This window comes from Dendrobium catenatum, unplaced genomic scaffold (genome assembly GCF_001605985.2).
Source record: "Dendrobium catenatum unplaced genomic scaffold, ASM160598v2 fragScaff_scaffold_1593, whole genome shotgun sequence".
Classification (NCBI taxonomy): Eukaryota; Viridiplantae; Streptophyta; class Magnoliopsida; order Asparagales; family Orchidaceae; genus Dendrobium; species Dendrobium catenatum.
In genome coordinates this window covers 424,998-438,701 of record NW_021320055.1, presented here as the reverse complement: position 1 = coordinate 438,701, position 13,704 = coordinate 424,998, and the positions used below count along the sequence as shown (strand labels likewise).

Genomic DNA, 13,704 nt, shown 5'->3' with positions numbered 1-13,704 from the left:
TTAACGACTAGCCTTAATCGAAAGTTCTCTCCTATTATTGGGAGGGGTAATTAACTATAGGGGCTTGCGCCTATAGGAAACCAGAACTCAGATAAAAAGTCCTCACAAAATGAGGGCGAAATCTCTGGGTAGTGTCTTATCTAAAACCCAATCTGCCTTCTGAAAATTCCCCCGGAACCTAATATCGTTAAAACTCTCTGTCGCCATCGTCACACAAACACTTAAAATAAAAATAGACGAATGGCATAAAGAGACCGGGATCACACAAACATCAAAAATGGAATTTTTCGGAGCCCATAAAGAAGCTAAGATACACAATACTAACACAGAATTTTTCGGAGCCCATAAAGAAGCTAAGATACACAATACTAACACATGGAATATACTTGTTATAGAGAGTTTGTTTGATTGATTTCATCTTTTTCTTCTGTGATTGCATTTTTTCTTCTGTGATTGCATCGTTGGATCCCTTAGACACGAGAACTAACTCACGTAACTCTGCAAATATTTAAGCTAAGAAAACTAATGTTGAATCGAACCCGGAAAACTGATACTGTAAACTGAAGGGCTTCTTCTTCAATTATATTCTTTTAGTTGAAAAACTGAGTTCTTTATTTTAAATGTTCAGGTTTAAGAGAATATTTTGCTGCAAATCCTTCACTAGCTCTTGACTCTCCCTCAACAGTTGAGCATTCAAATATTTTTTATGCTGCTCCCACTGCTTCTTTAGAACCCGAGAATTCAGAACTTAATGATGAGTTTCATGATGCAATTGCTTTTGATGGCTCCTTAGGAGATGAGGACAGTGACAGTGATGATGAAGAGCCCCCGAAGGTAGAACTGATTGTAAATATTAGCATGTCCAACTGCATTGTCTCTAACAGGATCATTTGCTATATTCTATAACAAAATTTACTAGACAACTTCAATAATGGGCATATTCTTTTCATTTCAGGCTGGGAAAGTGAAATTGAAGAACGTTTCATGGGCCATTGCGAGTTTGGCTTTAAAGAAAAGTGCAGGTTGCCTCTTTAACATAAAACTATCTCTGTCAAAGTTAAAATTACAAGATTCAGTATGTGATTTAATATTCTTGTATGTAGCAGCACCATATAATGATTCCATTGTTGTAATCGTGGTAACAATGGAATGTATTCTTATTTTACTGACCTTATAGGCAACTGTTCAATACTAAGGGGCTGTTTGGTAGAATGTAGGATTTCATTTAAGTAGGATTTCGTAAATGATTTACGAAATCCTGAGGGGTTAAATCCTGAAAACTGTTTGGTAACATTTATGATAAATCCAATTAAATCATGTGTGACTGTTTGGCTATAAAGCAGGATTTATCCAAGGGACTCTTACTCTAGCGCCTGGATTTCGTAAATCCCGCAAAATACAGGATTTCCGAAATCCCGGATTTCGCTCGAATCAGCGTAATTTTCCGTCTATCCCGGATTTCACTTGCTGTGAGATTTGGTTTTGCATTTTAGGCCGTTTGGCTGGATTTCGCTCAAATCCGGCCTAAATCCTGCTACCAAACAGCCCCTAAGAATTTCTATTTTCTGATAAATGTGGTGCATTGCTGGATGAGATGTTGCAGAATGGATTTCGCTGAATCAGTCAACCAAGAACACATGGTTGTTTATTAAAGTGGTCTTTACTCCTTTTATGCATGTAGAATATAAAAATATGCAGCAACAAGCCAACAACAACAAGAATATCAAGCCTTTATCCCACTACATGGGGTCGGCTATATGAATCATTTTTCTCTATTGTATCCTATTAAGAGCAAATTCTCATTTAAATCCAATAAAAAAATGTTATTTCTAATACTTTCTAAGTTTTGTTAGGTCTACCTCTACCTTCCTTAACATATGCCGCATTTCATATATCTAGTCTCCTAACCAGGTCATCGTAATGCCAACATTTTATGCGACCAAACCATCTAAGGCGACTCTCTCCAACCTTTTAATGTATATACCCGTTTCACATTCTATCTTTTAAGTGTTAAACCACTCATCCACCTGAGCATCCTCATCTTTGCAATACATAACTTAATTTTATGCTTATCTTTTATTGACCAACATTCTGAGCTATAAAGCATTGTAGGGGTCACCACCATCTTATCTTTTAACGACCAATATTATGAACTATAAGTTTGAGGGGTACTTTTCTATCACATAACAGGCTTGATGCATTTATCTACTTCAACCATCCAACTTGGATTCTACTAATAATATCTCCATCTATTTTACTATTGTTTTGAGCAATAGACTTGAGATATCTAAAATGTGTACTCTTTTTAATGACTTGTTCACCCAATGTCACAATATCACCACTAGATCTCTCACTACTAAAATTAGACTCCATGTATTTGGTTTTAGATCTACTCGAATGAAAATATTCAGGCTCTTAGGTTGACCTCCATAATTCAAGTGTTCTTTCAACTCCTGTAGTCTTATCAACTAGAATATCATTAGCAAAAAACATACACCAGGGTACATCCTCTAGCAAATGTCTAGTAAGAATATTCATGACTAAAGCAAAAAGATATGGCTTTAAAGTTGGTCCTTGATGTAATCCAATTGAAATAGGAAAATACTTGGTCAAAGTGTCAATCTATCTTGTGTTTAAATACAAGTAATAACTTATGTATACATATCCTTAATGACTTGAATATAAATATTATTAATGATGTAAAAAGACTCGGCCTTGGTCACATAGTCAACTGATGTAAAAAGACGAGTTGCTTTGTGAAAGATGTGTGTGTGTATTTGTGAGTAGTGCGGGAGAATCAAGAGGAGCTTTCTTGTATCTTGACATGGTTCAGAGTGCAGTAAAGAAGAATGAAGAGGGTAAGAAATCACTACACCTTTTTTGGGCTTCTATTTGACTTCAGATTGTATAAAGTTCCCTGTTTGAGAAAGAAATTAAAATTTACGACGGGAATGCATGGAGTTAAGTCAACCCCAAACAATTGGGATTATAATAATGAAGATCATAATTTGAAAAGTTATTAACTTGAATTTATGCTTGTGCACTTGATTCGCCTGATGATTTGCTTGGGTTAATAATGTCCAATAAAAGCCTGGTCATCAGTCTGTTAGTAAGTTTGATGTGATACTATGTGTGAATACAAGAATTGTAATTTAAGAGATTGATAAAAGTTATTAACTTCGCATACTAGCAATAAAGTCTAGCTTACTCAAGTAGAGTTAAAGAAGATGTAATGAAAGGTTAAGCCATACTAATTGATTACACTTGGAGATTACAAGAACTTGCAAAAGAATAACCGAAGATTTAAATAATGCAAATAGCCACTTATAACAAAGCCTTATGTTTAAATATAGATCCTTCACCTCGAGATCCTTTAATCATTCTTGACGGTGGAGGTTAGCGGAAGAGGATCGTAAGCACAGTAGAGATACCACTATTACACAAGTGATGCCAAGAGGACTCGTCGCCGGGGAAGAAGCGGGAGTTGGAGAAGCGGGTGGATGGCCGTTGATGGTCCACTCGTAGTCCAAGAATTGATCGTCGAGGATTTCCACGAGATTGGGGAGGATTCGGTTCAAGTAATCTTCAACGGTGTCATCAAAACCAAACCCGATGTCGAAGAATGGTGATCGAATGATGTGGATGTCTCTGTGGGCATCGAGTACGAATCCGTGATCAACTTTGGGATCCGCCATGCATCCTCACCAAGGGTTGAAAGAACACCCAAAAGGAAGAAGAGGGAGGAAGGAGGTGGCGGCTTGGAGGAGGAAAAGGGTTGGCCGGTTTGAGGTCTAGAAGGGGAGTCGGCTAGTGTGGGAAGCCAAGAGGTAAGGGCAGGAAATCTGAAAGTATTCAGATTTTGGGAAGCTAGGTGAAGGATTTAATTTGAAAATTCAAATCAATACAAAGAGGGAGAGAGGGGCGGCAATGGGGAGAGATTTGGGGCTGATTTAGTGGGGATTAGGCATTAATTTTGGAGAGAGAAGGGGCCCATAGAGGGGCTGGCCAAAATAGAGAAGAGGGGAGGGGATTCGGTTTTGAGGAGGTGGGGCCCACTTGATTAATTAATAGATTTGAATAAAATCTGAAGTAATTTCAGATTTTAAACAAAAGGAAAGTTTCCTAATTTATGATTAAGCAATTAGGTAACTATTTGAATTTCAAATTGGAATTGAAATCCAATTAAGATGATTGCCTAAATTTAGGATTTATTTTTGGAAAGTAAGTAATGCCTCTTGGGGAATTTGAATTTCAAATTAAAAAATCCAAGAGAGAGGGCCGGCGGGTAGAGAGGTGGAGAGGGAAAATTTGGGAAGAGGCCGGCGGCCGGGAAGGGGTTAGGGTGGTGGAGGCCGGCGGCTTGGGAGGTCCAAGGAGGCCGGCGGCAAGATGATTTGAGGGAGGGGGGGGGGGGGGGGGGGGGGGGGGGGAGCTATGGCCGGAAAATCAAGGGGAAGATTTGGAAAATCTAGATGAAACCTCAAATTGCCTCAAACCTCTTCCATCCCCTCTACTAGAACTCACAAAGAGATCTACAAGCTCCACCTCTTCAAGAACTCACAAAGAGATCTGGAAAGGTGACACGAACTCACAAAGAGATCAAAAGAGAAAAATTTCATTCATTCCAAAAACTAAAAACTTGCATTGCATGAGGCCTCATATAAGTAGGCCAAAATAAAATAAAAAAACGAAAATGACACAAATGCCCTCAGGGCTACATAAGTGACTCAATGCCCACAGGGGCAAACTAGGAAACAAAAAATACAAGCATAAATAAAATGCCAATAAATCAGAAATAGAGGCTCTGGATCGTAGCCGTCGATCTGCGTCTCCGGCGATAGTACACATGTCGAAATCTGATGTCCTCATCAAAGTTAGACTGAACTTTTAGATGGGTTGGTTTTGAGTACGGGTTGGTTTTAAGTGTGAGCGATAACCAGTAGCAGCCCAATCATATCAAAAGGGAAAGGGGGTAGAGGTGAAGAAATTGAGAATATCATTTTTTTCTTATTAGTCTTTGCTCTTTTAATTCTGCATTTTGTGGGCCCAACTTAATTTAAACCGGTCAACTTGGTTCAATTTGAGTTTGGGTTATATTAATAGTGCCCATACCAAGTTGAACATCTGTAGTTAGTTAAGATCATGATTTTTTTAGTTGGATTGGTTTTGGGTTTGCTTTGGTATAAGTAACATACCTTTACCAGATTCTCTTTGGTATGAGTAGCATGACATTTTTGACTCTGGTATGGTCCAATGAAAAACCCAATAGTTTGCTTGGTAGGCTTATGATGGACCGGGTCACCCGGTCCATCCTAGACCCGTGCGGGTCTATGGGAGGCGGGCGGACCGGCTGGACAAAAAGGGGCCCACCCACTTAAGTGGGGGTAATTTGGGGATGTGAGGGACTTTTGGATTGTATGAAGGGGGCCATTAGGGTTTAGTTGGAGGCATTATGAAAAGTGTATTCTCTTTCTAGTTTTCTTCTTCTAGTTTCCTTCTTGTTCTTTTCTAGGGTTTTCTTGTGGGAGATCTTGTCCTTCTCAAAGTGGACAAACTTATCTTGTTTTCTCTTGGCTTTCAATGCAAAGGTTCTTGCTTTTCATCTCAACCCTCTTGTGATTGTTTCTCTATGCTTTTCGTGGAGAAATTCCTCATTTTTGGGGGAAATTAGGGAAAAACCGAAATTGTGGAACCCTAGGGCGTATCAGCTTACTGGAATCTAGTCTGTGAATTTGCGATGGCTTCAAATCATCAATTTTGCAAATGGATGTTATAAATAGGACTGAAAAATGTTTTACTAGCGTATAGACTGCTAGTCTTTCTTTAAAACTCTGATTTTTGCGCTTACTAAAACCACCAGAACAGTCATTGCCTCGTTTATATTTATTGTCATCATTATCAGCAATCTTACCCAGATATTTAGCATTGTGTCATAAGTCCCCTCAAATGACACTTCTCTTCAGGGCCTCATCATGATGGAGTGTAATTTTCTAAAAGCAACTAATTAATTCCTTATTCAAATGATGCTGTTTTTGTGAATGCAGCAACAGGAGAGAATAATGAACTGGATACTACCTATCCTCCTGCTACTATAAATCCAAGTCAATTCCATGGTTCACTACATCAAGGGAAAGGGGAATCTGATACCAACTGTTGGACTAAGCCTAGTGAGCCAGGGTTTATGATAAGGGGAAGGACTTACTTAAAGGATTGCTCTAAGGTTACTATTAATTTGCTGTCACTCATGTTCTTTTAGCTTTCAACTATTTGATTTAGCTAGAGAAACGAGGTGATGATTTTATCTTTGTTCTCTTTTGAATTCTATGACATGTTATATAGAAGTTTGAATTTCCAACTTCAGTTTGCCATATGTGGTTGATGCTTTTGTGTTCTAAAAGTAAATTATGCTAATAGAAAAATGAAAACAGCTTTAAACCACACATTTTTTATCGAAATTAAACTAATGGTTGAGATACATTGCAAAACAACAAATAACCAAATTCATGACTTGATTGCATTTGATAAATTGCAAAGCAACAAATAATTTTTTCTTCAAGATATTACGTATGGCAACTCATATTGACTGGAGTGTAAAATCTACTTTCAAAACTGTTTTATTTTTCCAGATTTTAGCCACGATCAAGCAAAATTGAAAATACGATCTTGAATCAGGCTAACTCACTTGAACCTGATTCTTGACTGCCCTTGCATTGATCAGACTTGCTTTTTAACTTGATTATATCCAAGTTGTCACCAAGAATTAATGCTAACCTGGCAACAAAGCTCTTGCTGGATCAGCTGCAACATAAAACTACCATATGCTGTGTGCTGGTTTTAACCCTGATTGCCTTGGAAAACATACAATTTATTTGCACTTATTTTTCTATTCGCTTTATTTATTTATTTTTTCTCCTTGACAGTGTTTATTAAGTATTTGTGTTATTTAAGCTTCACCTAAGGACTACTAATAATTATTCTGTCATAAAATAGGTTCCGGGCGGAGATCCTCTTTTAAAGCTTTTGGCAGTTGATTGGCTTAGCGCAGAAACTTGCATGGACAAAATTGCTCATCATCCAAACCGCCTTGTTCAGGTATATACAATATCATGAATATTAACAACTTTTCTATAGGCTTTTTGCTAATTCATGGAATTCTGCGTTGAGAAAATTTTTCTCAGTCAGAAAACAATAGGGCGATTAGGATTTCTTGGAATTTTTCCAGGAATGATGATGCATTCATGTTTTTAATTTATCTTGTTTTGATGTAATATGAACAATATATAGTTTTGTTTTATGTTTTTTTTAAGCTATCCAATGATGGAAGGCATCCAATGATCATGGTAGGAGGTTTTAGGTATGGCGAGTCTTGGGTTTGCCGGCAATTGAGTCCTTCCCGTCCTTTGGGCTGCTTGCTGCATTTGGTTTGGGGCCTTGGCTGTCTCGGGTTGGGCTATGGCTGCTTGGGTTGAGCTTAAATGAAGTTGGGTTCTACTTGGTGTAGCTCATTAATACTTGAGCTGAAGTTTAGCTCAATAATTGGTGGAATAAATTCACTTCCTAGCTCATAAAATCAAAAAGGTATTCTCATTATTGTGGAGTGGACTTGTGTCTCTTCCCTTCCCCTTTGTCTTCTTGGTTTTTCCCTGGCTGTTGCTGTTCCTGTGACTTCTCCCTCTCGGTTTTCCCCTGGCTATTTTCCCGTGAGTCTCTGCCCGTTTCCTGTGCTGGCTCCTCGGGTCCCTTGCTGGCTGGGCTTCCCGTGGCTTGCTGGCTGGGTTTCCCGTAGCTTTTTCTCCCTGTTTTTCTGTGCAGTTTTTATGGGATGTTGTGGTGTCTTTTGGCCTTTCATTTCCCCAAAATTGATTGATTTTGGTTGGAGGTGTTGTGGCTGTTTAGCTTCTTCCTTTTGGCTATAAAATAGAGATGTTTTGAGTTGGAAATGGTTGTTGAAAATCTGAGCAAAGTCTCTACAAAAACATGAGGGTTTCTTCTCTTGGAAAAGCTTGAGAGCTTATTCCACCCCCTTTCCTCCTCTCTATTTCGTCTTGACTTTTAACCTCTTTTTCTCTACGCAAGTTCCACTCCACCTGTATCCTTCTTCTTAAGCATTTGGAAGTTGTTTGTTGGCTGTTTTTTGGAGGCATTTGCCGAAGGAGTTTGGTAGGACGCTGGACTCTTTTGCTGTGGTGGATCCTCAGTTTGCAAACCTAAGCACTATCTTTTACATTTCTCTTACATTCGATGCATGCGAGGAAACCGCTAGACGGTTGTTCTGAGGATAGCATTTTTAGGATTTTATTTTGTTTCTTTTGATTAATCTTCTGTTTGACCGGGTGTTTGTTTGGTTGATTACACTCTATATTGAATCGAGTTTTTTTTTTTTCTTTGTGTTCTCCAAGTTGGCTCATCAGTCTAGTCTATATTACATCAATCTTGGTATCAGGAAAGTTAGCATGTCCTTGGTTTGCGAGTCTTCTTTTGAAACACTAAGATGGCTAATAATTCGGAGGATTAACAAAATATGATGCAACAATTAACAGACTTGCAAAATCAGATGAATGAAATGGCTCAAACACTTGCTAATTTGAATGTTAATCAACATAATATCCAAACGTCTGAAAGTGAAGAAGAAGTCCCTAGGAATCATAATAGGCGATAACGGAATTGGGATTTTGGGATAAAAATAGATGTTTATAATTTTGAGGGGAAATTACAACCTGATCTATTTCTCGAATGGATCGAAAAAATGGATCAATTTTTTTATTAGAAAGAGATTCCGGAAAATAAGAAAGTAAAATTTGCAAGTTTAAAACTCACAGGTCATGCTCTTACATGGTGGAGGAACTTACAAAACAATAGGCAAAGACATGGAAAAGAAAAAATACAAAACTGGGAACGAATGAAAGAAAAAATGAGGGGAAAATTTTTACCATCTGATTACGCACGAACTCTCTTTCAGGAATTTAATAGCTTGCGACAAGGAACTCAAAATGTTGAAGAATTCACTAAAATGTTTTATAAACTTCATTCAAGAAATGATTTAGATGAGTTTGAAAAAAAAATTGTTTCAAGATATGTCAACGGTCTTAAGTGGTCAATCCAAGATCAACTTAACTTACATCATGTAATTAAAATTGATGAGGCATATCAAATGCATTAAAACTTGAAAAACAATAGCAAAGAGAAAGGGGTCATAACAAGATAACAAAAACATACAAGCGAAGATCAACTGGTGGGGCTAAGAATTAATCTCAAACTTCTGTGGGAACATCGGAGGTGAAAGTAAAGTCTTTTGAAAATCAAAATGTGGATAAAGGAAAGGGAATTATGGGTCCTAAACCTTCTGAACAACCTAAATTAATCGGACCATGCTACAAATGTGGGCTTTATGGCCATCTCTCTGTGGCCTGTAGAAAAAATAATTAACCTAGAAATAACTACATTGAAAACGACGAAGATGTAGAGGAAGAAGAAGAAACCAATTCTGAAACTGAAAATGGCATTGAATTAGAAAAAATAGATATTGATGGAGATGAAGGAGAAGAACTTTTGATAATCCGACAAATCTTAACAAATAAAATTGACAACGAGGACAAGTGGCTTAGAAGAAACATTTTCAAAACAACTTATACTGTTGAAGGAAAAATCTGCACTGTTATGATAGATAATGGAAATTCAAAAAATTGTGTGTCGCAACTGATGGTTGATAAGCTAAAATTAAAATCCAAACCACTTGCTAAGCCTTATAAAATCTCTTAGTTTAAGGAGGGAGGTGAGGTTCCAATCACAAGACAATGTGTCGTCAACTTAACAATTTGAGGTTCTTTTAAGGATCAAGTTATTTGCAATGTTGTGCCTCTTGAAGTCTGTCACATTTTGTTGGGTCGACCTTGGCAATTTGATAACAAAATTATTCATAATGGAGAGAAGAACACTTATACCTTAATCCAAAACAACAAGGAGTTCACTCTTTACCCACAAAAACACGTGTCTGATTCACATGCTAGAAACAACAAGGTTGCCAAAATAAAACTCCTAAATTGCTTTTGAATGCAAATAATTTGAAACATTCTGAGGTAGCTTATTTGATTGTGGGAAAGCAAGCTGGCCCTATTCTTCAAATTCCAAATGAAATTCAGCCTTTGATTAATGAATTTTCTGATATAACACCTGAAGAATTGCCTGCAGAGTTGCCACCGATGAGAGATATTCAGCTTCATATTGATTTAATTCCTGGAGCAACTTTGTCTAATTTGCCTCATTACAGGATGAGTCCGACTGAGCATGCTGAAATTTTTAAGCAAGTAATTAAATTGTTAAAGAAGGATTTGATTAAAGAAAGCTTAAGTCGTTGTGCTGTGTCTACTTTATTAACTCCTAAGAAAGATGGAACGTAGAGAATGTGTGTGTATAGTAGGGCTATAAATAAAATCACCATTAAATATCGATTTCATATTTCAAGACTGGATGACATGCTGGATATGTTAAGTGGCGCAAAAATATTTTTCAAAATTAATTTGAGAAGCGGGTATCATTAGATTAGAATAAAACTTGGGGATGAATGGAAAACTGCTTTTAAAACTAAAGAGGATTTGTATGAATGGCTTGTGATGCCTTTTAGGATTTCGAATGCTCCGAGCACTTTTATGCGAACTATGAACCATATTTTGAGACCTTTTATTGGCAAGTTTGTCGTTGTATATTTTGATGATATTTTGATTTATAGTGTTCACTCTTCTGAGCATCTTACTCATGTGAGACAAGTGTTACAAACTCTAAGGGAACAACAGCTGTTCATCAATTTAAAAAAATGTTCCTTTATGACTTCGAGCTTAACATTTTTGAATTTTATTGTTTATGTTGGAGGGATAAAAGTTGATCCAATAAAAGTTGAAGCGATTCAAAATTGGCCCACTCCTAAAAACATAAGTGAAATGAGAGGATTTCATGGTTTGACTTCTTTTTTTCGAAGATTTATTAAGAACTTTAGTTCTCTGATTTCTCTTATTACTGATTGTTTGAAGAAAGGGGTGTTTAGGTGGACACCTTAGGCTGAACAAACTTTTGAAATTATAAAGACAAAAATGAGTCAAGCTCCCATTTTTAGTTTGCCAAATTTTGAAAGCATTTTTGAAGTTGATTGTGATGCTTCTCTTGTCGGTATTGGTGTCGTGCTTAGTCAAGAAGGAAAACTGTTGTTTATTTTAGTGAAAAACTGAATGATGCTCGATTCAAATATTCTATATATGACTTGGAATTTTATGCTATTGTTCAGGCTTTGAAATTTTGGAGATGTTATTTGATTCAATGAGAATTTGTTTTACATACTGATCATGAAGCTTTATGATTTTTGGGTTCTCAAAAAAGTTTGAATAAAAGGCATGCTAAATGGGTTTCTTTTTTGCAAGAGTATACTTTTCACATAAAGCATAAGTCTGGTGTGTTAATCAAGGTAGCTGATGCTTTAAGCCGGAGATCTCATTTATTGGTAACTGTTTACTCAACTGTCACTTCTTTTGATTTTTTGAAAGATACTTATGCGAATGATTCTGATTTTAAGAGTATTTGGGATTCTTGTCTTGCTTCTGGAATTGACCCTTCTGCTCAGTAAGGGTTTTTATTTATGGGGTCTAGACTTTGCATAACAAAAAAATCTTTAAGAGAGCAACTTGTGTATGAACTTCATAGTGGGGGATTGAGCGGACATTTTGGGCAAGGGAAAACTATTGCTTTAGTTGAGGAAAAATATTTATGGCCTCATATGAGGAAACAAATTGCTAAGCTAGTAAAACAATGCAAAATTTGTGAGGCTTTTAAGGGAACTTCTCAAAATACTGGTTTGTATACTCCTCTGCCTATTCCAAATAAAACTTAGGAGGATATCTCTATGGATTTTGTGTTGGGGTTGCCTGTTACTGCTAGAAAGTTTGATTCTATTTTTGTGGTTGTGGATTGCTTTAATAAAATAACACATTTTATTCCTTGCAAGAAATGTTATGATGCTTCACATATTGCTGATTTGTTCTTTAAAGAAATTGTTCGTCTTCATGGTATTCCTCGCACTTTTATTTCTGATAGAGATACTAGATTTTGAGTCATTTTTGAAGAACACTGTGGGCAAATTAGGATATACTCTTCAATTTAGTAGTGCATATCATCCACAAACTGATGAACAAACAGAGATAGTTAATCGAAGTTTGGGAAATTTGTTAAGATGCCTAGCCGGTGAGAAACCATCCCAATGGGATTTGATTTTGCCACAAGCTGAATTTGCATACAATAACTTTGTTAATCGCTCCACTGGTAAAACTCCATTTGAAATCATTTATGGTCAGTCGATACCTCACATTTTAGATAGGAATTATTTGCCTTTACCAAATAAAACAAGTGCTGAAGCTTCTGAAATCTTTGACCATATCAAAACTGTCTAACAGCAAGTCTTTGAAAAAATCCGAATGACTAATGCTAAGTACAAAACTGCTGTTAACAAACATCGAAGAGAAGTTTATTTCAAAGAGGGAGATTTGGTTATGGCTTATTTTCGTCGCCAATGATTTCCTATTGGTACTTTTGGAAAACTAAGCAGGAAGAAATTTGGGCCTTTTCGAAATCTAAAAAAATTGGACTCAAATGCTTATCTCTTGGATCTACCTATTACTGTTGGCACTTCTCCTGTTTTTAATGTTTCTGATCTATATTTGTATGAAGGAAACTCTGAAGATCATGTGGAAATTGAAACTTTGCCACTTTCCACATCAGCTTTAAATAATGAGGAACAGGTTGAAGATATTATTGATATCAAGTTTATTAAAACTAGGAATGGCGAGCACGTGAGATATTTGAAAAAATGGAAGAATCATCCTTTGACAAATTGTACTTGGTTGGATGCCAATGAGCTGAAGAAACGTCATCCGGAGCTTTATGAAAAGATTGTGGAAGCTTTCTCATTAGGAGATGAGATTCTCCCACCAGGGGGGAATTGATGCATTCATGTTTTTATATCTTGTTTTGATGTAATATGAACAATATATAGTTGTGTTTTATGTTTTTTTTTAAGCTATCAAATGATGGAAGGCATCCAATGATCATGGTAGGAGGTTTTAGGTATGGCGAGTCTTGGGTTTGCCGGCAATTGAGTCCTTCCCATCCTTTGGGCTGCTTGCTGCATTTGGTTTGGGGCTTTGGCTGCCTCATGTTGGGCTATGTCTGCTTAGGTTGAGCTTAAATGAAGTTGGGCTCTACTTGGTGTTGCTCATTAATTTTGAGCTGAAGTTTAGCTTAATAATTGGTGGAATAAATTCACTTCCTAGCTCATAAAATCAAAACGTTATTCTCATTATTGTGGAGTGGACTTGTGTCTCTTCCCTTCCCCTTTGCCTTCTCAGTTTTTCCTTGGCTGTTGCTGTTTCCGTGACTTCTCCCTCTCGATTTTCCCCTGGCTGTTTTCTTGTGAGTCTCTACCCCGTTTCCTGTGCTGGCTCCTCAGGTCCCTTGCTGGCTGGGCTTCCTGTGGCTTGCTGGCTGGGTTTCCCGTAGCTTTTTCTCCCTGTTTTTCTTTGCAGATTTTGTGGGATGTTGTGGTGTCTTTTGGCCTTTCATTTCCCCAAAACTGATTGGTTTTGGTTGGAGGTGTTGTGGATATTTAGCTTCTTCCTTTTGCCTATAAAATAGAGATGTTTTGAGTTGGAAATGGTTGTTGAAAAT

The 13,704-nt window shown here is 37.1% G+C and overlaps 1 protein-coding gene across 2 annotated transcripts in view; it reads left to right on the top strand.

The window, feature by feature from the left end:
• LOC110104291 (protein ENHANCED DISEASE RESISTANCE 2-like) overlaps positions 1 to 13,704 on the top strand; it is a 54,654-nt gene that overhangs the window by 34,388 nt on the left and 6,562 nt on the right. For both annotated transcript variants that reach the window (XM_028700792.1, XM_020833320.2), the window contains exons 14-17: positions 629 to 834; positions 956 to 1,022; positions 6,045 to 6,220; positions 6,991 to 7,092. In XM_028700792.1, the coding sequence (XP_028556625.1) occupies positions 629 to 834; positions 956 to 1,022; positions 6,045 to 6,220; positions 6,991 to 7,092 (551 nt within the window). The remainder of the gene's footprint in view (positions 1 to 628; positions 835 to 955; positions 1,023 to 6,044; positions 6,221 to 6,990; positions 7,093 to 13,704) is intronic.